General features: G+C 36.6%; 1 protein-coding gene across 1 annotated transcript in view; it reads left to right on the top strand.

The window, feature by feature from the left end:
- Nucleotides 1–4,993: 4,993 nt before the first annotated feature.
- CUNH18orf54 (chromosome unknown C18orf54 homolog) overlaps nucleotides 4,994–13,331 on the top strand; it is a 27,660-nt gene continuing 19,322 nt past the window's right edge. The window contains exons 1-3 of the mRNA XM_007935534.1: nucleotides 4,994–5,273; nucleotides 6,365–7,162; nucleotides 7,461–7,611. Coding sequence (XP_007933725.1) covers nucleotides 4,994–5,273; nucleotides 6,365–7,162; nucleotides 7,461–7,611 — 1,229 coding nt within the window. The remainder of the gene's footprint in view (nucleotides 5,274–6,364; nucleotides 7,163–7,460; nucleotides 7,612–13,331) is intronic.

The following is a 13,331-nucleotide window of genomic DNA, read 5'->3' as shown; positions in this document are numbered from 1 at the left end:
TTAGAGCAGAAAATCTAATGACTTTGTAAGAATGTCATATTACTCAGTGGAATTGTACCTGTTCATTGTTAGATTTTTAACAGATCCTACTATTACTATACCTTCTGGTTAGCAGTCAGATGCCTTAGGCACTATGCTACCAGAGCTCCCTTTGTATTGCATTTGCATTACTATATTAAGGTAGACAGGAATTTTACCCATTTTAATAATGGAAAAGCAGGAAGATGAATACATTAATCAATTTCCAAACTATTTAAAACCCATTGATGTGGAGCTGATCCCAACTCATGGCAGTCACAGACAGGTGTTACAGGTAGAACTGCTCCCTGGGGTTTTCTTGGCTGTAATCTTTATGGAAGCCAATCTCCAGAACTTTTTTTCTGTGGCACAGCTGGGTGAGTTCATACTATTTAAGGTTCTTTTGAAAGACAGTTGGGCTGAATCTCTTTAATTTAATAATTGAAGTAATGAGAGTGGTTGTGATGCAGTGAATTAATGTGACCCCTGTAGCTGTAGTCTTTGTAACTCCAACCAAATAACTGGATTGTTGTTGGATGCCATCAGGTTGGCTCTGACTCGTCGTGACCCTATGTACAATAAATGAGTGACTGCCTGTTCCTGTGCCATCCTCACAATCCTTGCTGTGCTTGAACCCATCACTGCAGCCACTACATCAATCCGTCTTGTTGAGGGTGTTCCCCTTTTTAGCTGACCCTCTACTTTACCAAAGGAGCTCCAGTGGCCCAGTGCCTAAGGCATTTGACTGCTAATCAGAAGGGTGACAGTTCAAACCTACCAGCCACTCTGCGAAAGGAAAACTGGGCAATCTGCTTTCATAAAGATTTACAGCCTTGGAAACCCAAAGGGGGCTGCTATGAGTAGGATTCCATTTGATCACAGTGAGTTTCTACTTTACCAAGCATGGTATCTAGGGACTGGTCCCTTCTGACAGCATGACCAAAGTAGGTGAGAAGTCTGGCCATTCTTGCTTCTAAGGAGCATTCCAGCTGCACCTTTTCCAAAACAGATTTGTTCATTCTTCTGGCAGTCTGTGGTATTTTCAGTAGTATTCGCCAGCACCACAATTCAGAATTCTTCTTTAGTTTTTGTTACTCATTGTCCAGCTTTGACATGCATATGAGGTGATTGAAAATACCATGGCTTGGGTTAGATGCACCATAGTCTTTGTAGTGTATCTTTGCTTCTAAAGTGGCATCTTTGCTTCTGAACACTTTAAAGACGTCTTTTGCAGCATATTTGCCCAGTACAGTATGACGTCTGATTTCTTAATTGCTGCTTCCATGGGTGTTGATTGTGGATCAAAGTAAAATGAAATCCTTGACAACTCAATCTTATCTCCATTTATAATGAAGTTGCTTATTGGTACAATTGTGAGGATTTTTGTTTTCTTTATGTTGAGGTATAATCTATACTGAAGACTGTAGTCTTTGATCTTTATCTGTAAGTGTTCCAGTCATCTTCACTTTCAGCAAGTAAGGTTGTGTCATCTGCATATTGCAGGATATTGATGAATCTTTGTCCAATCCTGATGCCATATTCTTTTCCATATAGTCCACCACTTTAGATTATTTGCTCAGCATACAGATTGAATATGAATAAGTATGGTGAAAAGATACAACCCTGATGCACACCCTTCTTGATTTTCAACTATGCAGTATCTTCATGTTCTCTTTGAATGATAGTCTCTTAGTCTGTGTACAGGTTCCTCAAGAGCACAATTAAGTATTCTGGAGTTCCCATTCTTCACAATGTTATCCATAATTTGTTATGAATCACACAGTTGAATGCCTTTGCATAGTCAATAAAACACAGGTAAACATCTTTCAGGTATTCTTCACTTTCAGTCAAGATCCATCTGACATCAGCAGTGACGTTCCTCATTTGACATCCTCTTCTGAATCTGGCTTGAATTTCTGGTAGTTCCCTGTCAATATACTGCTGCAACCGTTTTTTGAATTACCTTCAGCAAGATTTTCCTTGCATGTGATATTAATGGTGTTACTCGATAATTTTCCATTCTGTTGGATTACCGTTCTTTGGAATGGGCATGAATATGCATCTCTCCCACATTTCTTGGCATAAACGAGTGAGCACCTTCAGTGCTACAACTGTTGAAGCATGTCAGTGAATATTCAATTCCTGGAGACTTGTTTGTCTCCAGTTCCTTCAGTGCAGCTGGGACATCTTTTTTCAGTACCATTGGTTCTTGATCATATGTTACCCCCTGAAATGGCTGAATGTCAACCAATTTTTTTCTTTTGTGCTTTGGGTGCAAATTTACAAAACAATTTTTTTTCCATTGAACAGTTGCTGTACATTTAATTTCATGGCCTTGATTACCATTCCCAACCATAAAAAACTTTCCTCACCTCCCCGTGACTACCCTTTTCCTGTGCCCTTCTTAACTATGCATTTCTGTCTATCCGGCTTTCCCTCTGTGTGAATGCTGCCCCTCCGGTGTCTCATGGCTGACTGCTCTAAGGGGTGCATCTCCCTAGCATAGGTGGGTGCATTGCTCTGGGGTAGGTGTTGTGCACGTAGATCTTTCTACTGTTGAGCTGAGAGCCAATGCATGGATGTGAGTCCAGTTCTAGGCCAGAAGGGTAGCCTGGGGCCATAGTCTCAGGGGGTTCCACCAGTCTCTACCCGGCCATTAATTCTGATCATTTTTGTGTTTTTGAATTTTGTTCTGGATTTGTCTTCTCCTTCTATCCAGGATCTCCAGTTTAATTCCTTTCCTAGTGGTTGGCATTGGTAACTAGGCACCTTTAGTTCTGGTCACGGGGTCATGAAGGCTGAGGTCCTTGTGGTCTATCTTATCCTTGGACTAATTGTTTCCAGATGCCTTTGATTTTCTTCACTCTTCTTTGCTCCAGTCCAGACAAGAGGAGACCAACAGTTGCCTCTTAGATGGCCACTTGAAAGCTTTAAGACCCCAGTCGCTACTCACCAAAAGTAGGTTATAGAACAAGATTTTTATGTACTGTATTGTGCCAATTAAGCATAAATGTCAATCATTTCTTTTTGGTACTGGACTAGATATATATTCCTTCCATCTTCTTTTGATGCTTCCTGCAGCATTCAGTACTTGGACCATAGAATCCTTCAGTATTGCAACTTGAAGCTTGAATTTTTTCTTCAGTTCTTTCAGTTTGAGAAATGCCAAGCATGTTTTTCCCTTGCAGTTTTGTATTTCCAGGTTTTTGCACATGTCATTATAATACTTGAATCACCCTTTGAAATCTTCTGTTCAGCTCTTTTATCTCATCATTTCTTTCTTTCACTTTAGCTACTATCCTTTCAAGAGCAAGTTTCAGAATCTTCTGACATCCATTTTGGTCTTTTCTTCCTTTCATGTTTTTTTAAATGGCCTTTTGCTTTCTTCGTGTATGATTTTCTTGATGTCATCCCTACATCTTGTCTGGTCTTTGGTCATTGATGTTCAGAGTGTCAAATCTGTTCTTCAGATAATCTCTAAATTCAGGTGGGATATAATGAATGTCATTTTGGCTCTCATGGACTTATTTTAATTTTCTTCAGCTTCAACTGAACTTGCAATTGGTGGTCTGTTACAGTCAACTCCTGGCTTTGTTCTGACTGATGATACTTGGTGGAGGCAATTCTTCCCCAGTCATATTTTGAGTGCCTTCCAACCTGAGGGATTCATCTTCTAGCACTGTTTTAGACAGTGTTTCACTGCTCTTGGTAAGGTTTTCAGTGGCCATTATTTTTCAGAAGTTGATGGCCTGGCCTTCTTCCTGGTCTGTCTAAGGCTGGAAGCTCCTTTAAAACCTGTCCACTATGGGTGACTCTGCTGGTATTTAAAATACCAGTGAGTAAGGCTTTTGACTGCTAACCCCAAGGTCAGTGGTTCAAACCTATCAGCTGCTCTGCAGGAGGAAGATGAGGCAGTCTACTTCCGTAAAGATTTACAGCCTTGGAAACCCAGTGGGGTTTTCTATGAGTTGGAATTGACTCAATGGCAGTGGGTTGTATAGCGTCCAGCATCACAGCAACATGTGAGCCACCACAGCTCATGACAAGCTGACAGATGAGTGGTAGAAATGACTGAGTAGGACTATGCAAAAGTGAGGTGCTTGAAGCCCACCAAGGGGATTGGATAACTTGTTACTAATGTGCTAGAAAAGCCATACCAAGTAATTCACTGTATCCCCGTTGGGGACTATCTGTAGTTACATATTAGCATTTACAACATTGAAAGTGGAAATTCTTCTCCATTGTTTCTTCATTTGACACGTTAATAATTTACTGAGCGTCTGCTATATGCAGTACATGGTCGAAGGCTTATGAATGGAAAAATATTCTGTACAGGAGAATGTTAAGTATTGTGATGTCATAGAATATATCACTATAAGAAAAAGACTTCACCTATAGTTTTTAGGACTTTAAAAAAAGTGAGTACTCGTCCCTTGGTACTTTCCATGTATGTATATTCTCAGATCATTTTTGTATACATATTTCTAGACACATAGTACTCAAAAAATGTTTGTTAAATCACTGATGAAGGAATTTACATTAATTAAAATAATAGAAAGTATATAATGTACATTACCAAAAGGGAGTATTTCTAGATAATGGATTTTATTCTTTAAGGGAAATTACAAAAAATTGATATATTTAGTAATTTCTTTGCATATGGCCATTATTCCAGAGCCTTGGTAGTACACTGGTTAAAGTGCTCGGCTGCTAACCAGAAGGTCTGTGGTTCAAATCCATCAGCTGCTCTTCAGGAGAAAGATGTAACAGTCTGCTTCCATAACGATTTACAGCCTTGGAAACCCTGCTTTGTTCTGTAGGATTGCTATGAGTTGGAATCAACTTGAAGGCAGTGAGTTTGGGTGGTTTTTTTGATTTGGCCATTATTTATTTTAATTGCAGCATTAACCTTTTGCTTTTGTGTTACAGCTGTTTTTAAGAGAAATGAATAGAAATAACCCATTTTGAGGAAGCCATGGCAAAATCAAATACAAAACACAGAACTTGTTGTCGAGAATCTTCAGTATCTTCTCTTCTAGCAAGCTGCAGCATGAGTGGTAGTAGTTCGTCTAATTCCGATGGCTCTTTCCAGTATAAGGATAAACTATACAGCTCTGCTTCTCAGGCTCTACAGGCCTATATTGATGACTTTGATCTAAGCCAAGTGTATCCTGGTGCCAGCACTGGAAAGATTAACCTTGAGGAGGGTTCTACTAATGTGTTAAAACTCTCCAAGTATTTTTATCAAAACAATGGTATGCTTTTAGTACTATTTATGTTTTCAACAATGTGTCCAATAATTTGAAGCCTTTGAGAAACATTCTGTAGCCTTGGAAAACTAGACTTTTTTTTTGTTGTAGTTCCTTTTGGGAAAAAATTTCTTACAGTATTGGAAACATGGGTATTTTTGTAAAATGATTCTCTGTCTCTCTGATGCTCAGGAATTTTTACCTAAGATCTTCTTTTAACCTTGGAGGGAAGCTGATGAATGTAACTGCTAATAGTAGGTGGCTGATCTAAAACCCTTAACACCATTGTGCTATAGCAAAATGGAAAGACCATTGACTTGGTTCTTTTATTGGGTTAATGGCTTTGAATAAGTCTCAATCTTTCCTACTCTGTACTCCAGGAGATAGGACTATATTAATCTTTACAGTCTGTGGAGCACTGATAATTGCAAAATGTTAAGAGTTTTTCCTTAATAAGGTTTCCTTGGGGACAAGTTTGGAAAATGTAGCTTGTCTATGAGTAAATTAGCACTTAACTGAGTACTTACTGCTAACCAGAAGGTTGGCAGTTCAAACCCCCCAGCCGCTCTGCAGAAGGAAGAGGAAGCAATGTACTTCTGTAAAGACTGACCACCTTGGAAACCCAGTGGTGGCGGCGGGGGTCGCTGTGCATCAGAACCCACTCAGTGGCAGGGAGTTTGATTAGACTTTTTGGAAACCTAAAACAGAAAAAGTTTGCTCTCCACTCTAGGAGGGATGTGGTCACTATATTCCCAATACGTTTAATAGCATAATTATTTCTGTGCTGCAGTCAGTATTGAGTGACCAATATTAATGTTTTAGTCTTGGCTAAGTCTAGATGAAAATAAGTTGGAGAAAGATTAAATTAGAGAACGCAGGAAATTCATGAAATTGAACACAAAAGGGTAGAAATAAAACAGACCGAGAGAAAGAAAACATATTTTATTAACTCTAACCTTTTTTTTTTTTTAAAGTTTTAGTGAGGATAAGGAAAAAGTGGCAAAAAATGATTCTCAAATTCTTAATTCTCACTGTTTATTGTAATGAAGTGTTTATATATGATATAGGAGGGTAGACAATTGTGCTTTATTTTTCAGCTTTTGAAAATGTTGATCATAAGAAGAGCTCAAACTCCTTGTCCTTATCCTACAGAAAAAAGGCTATTAATGACATAGACTCCATTAGCCTAACTACTGATGATCTGTTAAAGCTTCCAGCAGATGGATCATTACCTTCTTCCACTTACATGGGACCAGGTCACCGAACTAATAGGAAAAACAAGAAGTGCTTTGGAAGACTAAGTTCCTCGGACATTGAAAAGAATCCAAATTTTCAAGAGCCCTTCCTTCCCATGGGCAAGGATAACTTAGCTACTCCTCCTGTATGCACAAGTATAAATGGGAAGCAATGTGTTAGACTGAAAAACCCCAAACTTGTGAATAAGACTAATAAATGCATTTCTGAACCATCTTTGTCTTTTTGCAAGATAGCGTCTTCTAAGGACAGTTCAGAACACAATCTTGAAAAGAATTATCCAAGATGGCTTACTAGCCAGAAATCCGACCTTAATGTTTCAGGGATAACGAGTATACCTGATGTCAAATACCCGGTGTGGCTCCACAATCAAGACTTGCTGCCTGATACAAATAGTCAAAAAACATATAAAGTACTTAAAGAAGATCAGTGTTCCCCTAAGCATAGTTATCAGGCACAAAGAACTTCTCGGCTTATGAATAAGTTAGACTGTTTTGAGTATTCTTTTGAACCATCAAACTTTTCAACTTCCTTGCATGATGATAAAGGATTAGTTAATGAGTACAAATGTGACTTTGAATGTAGGCAATGTCAATATGAGAATCCACTTCTCCAAGGACAATCCAAAAAGCCATTCAGTGGTAATACTTTTTTATTTTAAGGAACCAAATGAAATGCTATAAATTTGACATAATTTAGGAGCTTTTGTGTTGTACTCTTGATGTAATGATCAATTGTTACATCTTATTGGTAACTGTTTATATAGCAGTTTGTTAACTACAAAGTTTCTTGCCCTTTTGTTTGAATGTCACATTCTGACATAACTTGCTATTAATAGATATGTATGGATTCCAAATTGTCTGAAATTCTTCTTGCCTTTGTGAAATTTTAGTGATTTGCACTTTTTCTTAAAGAACTAATATGATCTTTTTAAATTAGATGACAAAATTGAATTGCTTATCCTGAAAGCCAAGAGAAGTCTGGAACATCCTACTGAAGAGTTACCAAGCTCTACGAAGAATGATGGAAGTCCTTGTTCGTTGGATAAACTTGAAGCAGAAAGGTCATGGGAAAATATTCCTATTCCTTTGTAAGTAAGCAACAATGAAAAAAGTTTAGTTTTCTAAATGAAAAAATATCACAAGAACCTCTTATTTTTTATAAAATTTAGTGATTTAAACAAATAGTAACTATAGGATTTAGCTTTCATGTTGCTCATTTTAAATTATATTTTTCATTTGCTACCACAAGATGGTATAATGTTTAATAATGTAGGTATATAACTTCTTTGTTACATGGTCCTTTTGTTTCATCATAAAAATATTCACATAGATCTTATGAGGCATTCAAACCTAAAACAAATTATTTTTTGCAGACGAAAGAGTGTTGTGGAACTCGTTACTTTCTTTTTACTTTATTCTCTCCATATACTGGAGTCATGCAGTTCTTTTCATTTATATTTTACTTCATCTTTTAGTGACTTTTTTTCCTTAAATGATTATATATTTTCTTGTCTATTGTATAAAATTTATACTTCCTAAGATTGTTTTCATTTATGTGCTTAACTGCTCTATGGGACAGTTTCTCAGAATGATTTAAAATGTTTGCCCAGATACTTGTGAATACGAGAGAGGAGTTAAAGTTGGGACCTTAGGAAGGAAAACTTTTATTCTTAGTGGTAGTATACCTGAGTTTACAGAAATGCATTCTTGGTAATCCCACATCTTGCCTTAGGCTCTGATAATTTATCTATTATTTTCACTTGTCTAAACTTCCATTCTGTTAAGACTGAGAATCTGTTAGTTCCTGGATTTGTTTCCGATTACTGCTCAGTTGAACATCTTTCTCTTCTGTTGAATGTGGACACTCAATATAATCCAGTTTGGAGTCCTGGATTTATCATTTTACTACTGTGAATTTAGTGCAAGTTGCTTAATTTCTCTGTACCTTCGTTTCCTCAGCTACAAAATGGAGAAATAATACCCATTTTGGCTTTGTTTTGAGTATTTGATTGATTAGAAAATGAATATAAAACATTTAGTATAGTTTCTGACTCACTATGAGCTCTCTTGTAAGTTGTAGGTCTGATGATGATTTTCTAGAATATATCTTTTCCCTCCATTTAGCTTCATTCCTTAAGTTGTTTCAATAATTTCTTAAAAAAAAAAAAAAAAAACAACAACCTGGCTTAATAACTAGCTCACTTAGTTCTTTTTTTTTTTAACTTTGATTTATTTTTGTTGTTGAGAATATATACAGCAAAACATACACCAATTCAATAGTTTCTATATGTGTATTTCAGTTGTACAGTCATTCTCACCCTCTTTGTCTGAGTTGTCCCTCTGCTATCAATAAACTCACTGCCTCCTAAGCTTCTTATCTAATCTTTCCTGCTGTTCTTGTCACTTTGATTCCATATAGATAATTCTTGAAAAAGCATTATGCTCAAGGCAGACATTTTTTACTAGTTAAGCTAAATGATTGTTTGATTTTAAGCAGTTCATTCTGGTTCACCCTCCTACTGAGAATTTGCATTTCCACCCCAGATAAACTGTATTAGAATCTACATTTTAACAAGATGCACCTGATACTTATGTATATATGGCGTGTTTTTAAAATGTGATTTCTGATTCAGTAATATCTGGGCTGGAAAGGCAGTCTCAGCAGAGGGTCAAACCAGAATGAACCAGTTTGAAGCCCTGGTTGTAAGAAGACTTCAGGAGATATTTTTGGTTTCAGGTTTAAAGATGATGTCAGGGCAATAGTTTCAGGGGTTCACTCCTCCTCCACAGCTCCAGAAAGTCTGGATTCCATGTGATTTTGAAATTCTGTATTTTTTTCCCTTTTGAATAGGAGCTCACTTTATTCTTACACTTCTTTTGTTTTCCAGCTTCTTATTTTCTTATCAGTTGTCTGTGTATTTGTAAAGTGCCTTAGCTGCAGTGCTCTGCAGTTATTTCAATTGGAAACAAAATTGATGAGCATGTAGCTTCCAAGGTGTTTAAGGAGTAACATTTTTTTGAATGCATTAAATGTATTTTATAATTAGATACACAACTTCTTGACTTGTATAAAACTTAATATTAGCAATGGTTTGGCCAGTAGCTTACATACAATAGTTGATTTTTGGAAGATTGAATTAACATTATGATTAGTATGTTTAGATTGCTGAGAAAAAGGATTAGACTTCAATTTGACATTGACAAATTATTACTCTGTCATCAAAAGTAAAATTGAACAGAGAAGTGCTTAAGATAACTACAGTAAAAGGTAGAATAAAACCACAGATAAGTGCTTTTATGTTTCACTTTTTATTATAATAATTATTTATTATAATTATATTTATTATAATTAATTATTTCATTATAATATTATTATTATTAATTGCAAACAAATACAAAAATAGAAGAGTATACTGAACCCCATGTACCCAGCACCCATCTTCAACAATAAAAAATGCTTTTTGGTGACCGTGGGTAGATGCACAAACTGTAAGTAAAGCTGGGGAGAAGACTCCCTGTAATCAAGAAAAAGCTTATCACAAGGTATAAATCAGATGAGCCAGTAATGAAGTGTGGCTTGTTTAAAAAAATAGCATTATGGTATTTGTTTTATGAAGGATATCTGAGTACTGAGCTACCAACATATCTTATGTTGATATATAAGTAAATTAATTAATATGAAGAATGTTCCCAAAATCAATTTCTATTGGTCACAGAGAATAAATTAATATTTTTGCTATGGATGCCCTTTCCTCTCCTGCTTGATCATCAGGAAGGAAACTAGTATTTGTTGAGCATCTATTAAATGTACCAGATACACACAGTACTTCTAAGTCTATTATTGATAAATGGTACTACAGATATATAAATAGATGTTGAGATGAGTTACATAAGGTCATATAGCTAGTGGTTTTGGGATTTGCACTCAGGAATTTAAAGTTCAAAATTGATCCTTTTCCCACTATAATCTGCTTTCTGTATTGATGCTAGTGCTGGGGGAGAAATTTGCCTCTGTGTCCTGAAGTGAGGATACATATAACTGCCATTCCAATGGAAACTCTTGTGTTTTTCTGGATCATTGGGTAATTACAAATGTTTAATTGAAAAAAAAAAAATTCATACTTTTATTTCAAACAAATAAACTTTTGGAGTATAGCCTGCAGTTAAAGGCTTACTTATTTAGTTGAGGACTAATATCTTCAGTTTCCTTATAATTTTTCCTTAAAACTTTAATCAAAACCCAACCAAACTCATTGCCATTGAGTCAATTCCAATTGATGGCAACTCCGCATGTTAACGAGCAGGCCTGTTACATACGGTTTTCTTGGCTGTGATCTTTATGAGAGCATTTTGCTAGGCCCTTCTACCACACCATCGCTTGGTGGGTTCAAGTCGCTAACATTTAGGTTAGTGGTTGAGCACAGATTATTTGTACCTTTTGGGGACCTGTTGAAGATTTAAACCCACTGCCATCAACTCCTTTCTGACTCAAAATAACCCTTATAGGATTTCTGAGATTGTACATGTTTATGGAAGCAGAATACCTTATCTTTCTTCTGTGGAGCAGCTGGTGGGTTTGAACTGTTGACATCTTGGTTTAGCAGCTGAATGCCTTACCATAGCACCATCAAAGATTTAAAGTCTTGATAGATCTGTTTCTTATTAATGTCTACTCTAATATCTTTGCATTTAATATGTACCTTCTAATTAACACCTATTTATATATTGCCATATTTACAAATCAGTACCTCACTACCAAAGACTTGAACAATGCGTTTGATTATGTACATCTGTTAATTTAAACAAATTAGCTTTCTATTTAAAATAAATTTTTTTTTCTCAAGTTTAATTGCACTGTAGGTTTTATACTACTTTGAACAACCAATGAAGGTTTATTAAATGCCTACATGTTGAAGAAAATGGATTGTTTTGAGGATTTTAAAACCTATAAGACACATCCAAGGCTAAAGAGAGTCTTGTAGTACAAAATAAGAACTACAGATGCAAGACAGTTCTGCATAGTGGGTGTCAAATGAGTGACGTATATAAGCGTAGCATGTGCTTGGTGGACATGTCAGGCAGATGAAGGCTCAAACTTAACTGATCTTTAATTGAATATTATGTGTCAAATACTCTGGTGGTCTTTACCCATATGATTTATCATTTGGTAATGAAATGGAGACAGACCTTTAAGTTAGTTTGAAATTAGGTAAAGAAGAAGAGAAGATGATTCTGAAATTGAGTCATTGGTAACAAAGGCACCACATTGGGAAATTATAGTACGTGTTTGGTTGGAATGATTCACTCTGGACAGACTAAGAGTTTTAGATGACAAATCAGCAAATTTGTATTTGACTCAACATTGAAGAATTCTTTGATGATTTTTGAGCTACAGTTGGTGAGATAGATGAATGAAATATTCTAGGAAGACTGAGTTGGCGAGAGTGGGTATGGTCAACATAAGTGTGGGAAACAGATGTATTTTGGTAGTCATAAGGTTTCAGGTCAGGTCTAAAGTGTTGGCTAAATAGAAAATGAGCTAATTATCTTGCTAAAGATTTATGAAAAAGTATGTTTTTGGGCATTATGATTTGTTTAAGGTTATTAAGGCAGAGGAGGGCAGTGGTAGTTCAGTGGCAGGATTCTCAGCTTCTGTGCTAGAGAGCTGGGTTTGATTCCTGGCCAGGGCACCCCAGGTGCAGCCACCACCTGTCTATCAGTGGAGGCTTGTGTGTTCCTATGATGCTAAGCTTTTGCATTTGAGTCATGTGTTGGAGAAGAATGCTATGAGTACCATGGACTGCTAAAAGGACTAACAAATCTATCCTGGACGAAGTGCAGCCGGAATGTTCCTTGGAAGTGAGAATGGCGAGGCTTTGTCTCACCTACTTTGGTCATGTTGTCAGAAGGGATATCATGGAGAAGGATATCATGCTTGGTGAAGTGGAGGGTCAGCGAATAAAGGGAAGACCCTCAATGGGATGGATTATAAAGGGGCTACAGAGATGGGCTCAAGTCTAGCAAGGATTGTGAGTATGGCGCGTGACTGGCCAGTGCTTCCTTCTGTTGTACATAGGGTCGCTGTGGGTCGGAGCTGATTTGATGGTACTTAACAACAACATGATGCTGAGTAGGTTTTGGTACAGCTTCCAGATTAAAATTAGGAAGACAAACCTGAGACCTACTTCTGAAATTCAGCTTAGGGATGACAGTGGTCTGATCCTGTTGTATAGGGGGTCCCCATGAGTTAGGGGCCAACTCAGTGGTATTAACAACAACATGAAGGCAGAAGGTTAAATTGAGTACCTTAAATTTAAACTTTTTGTTATAAAAATATCAACCATACAATATAGTAGAGAGAATAAATATCCTGCCATGATAGGCAGCATATGATCTTTGAACAGGGATGATCTTGAACTGTTTTGTTATTGGTCTGTGCTGAGATAACTAGGAAGTAAGAGTAAGTGTTAAAACTTTTATGGCACTCCAATAATATTTTAATTGTATTTTGTAAAACTGTCAGCCTGTACTAGATTAAAAGAAAAGGAAACTTGCCCTTTAGCACACATAGTTTGAGAAACTAGTTAAAAATTAGATTCTCTTTACTTTCACATTCTCATTGTGATCCCTCTGGGGATTAAAGTCTGTATTTTATGTATTTATTTTTTTTCAGTTTTTTTTTTTTTTTAAATTGTGATTTGGGTGAAGATTTACAGGGCAAATTCACTTTCCATACAGCAGTTCACATACACTTTGTCTCATGACATTGACCACAATTTACCACAATGCAGCAGCTCCCCTCCCACTT

The sequence above is a fragment of the Orycteropus afer genome, unplaced genomic scaffold (genome assembly GCF_000298275.1).
Source record: "Orycteropus afer afer isolate SDZICR_OR568_19922 unplaced genomic scaffold, OryAfe1.0 scaffold00029, whole genome shotgun sequence".
Classification (NCBI taxonomy): Eukaryota; Metazoa; Chordata; class Mammalia; order Tubulidentata; family Orycteropodidae; genus Orycteropus; species Orycteropus afer.
Note: the sequence above shows the minus strand (reverse complement) of the source record. Positions and strands in the feature narration are given on the sequence as shown.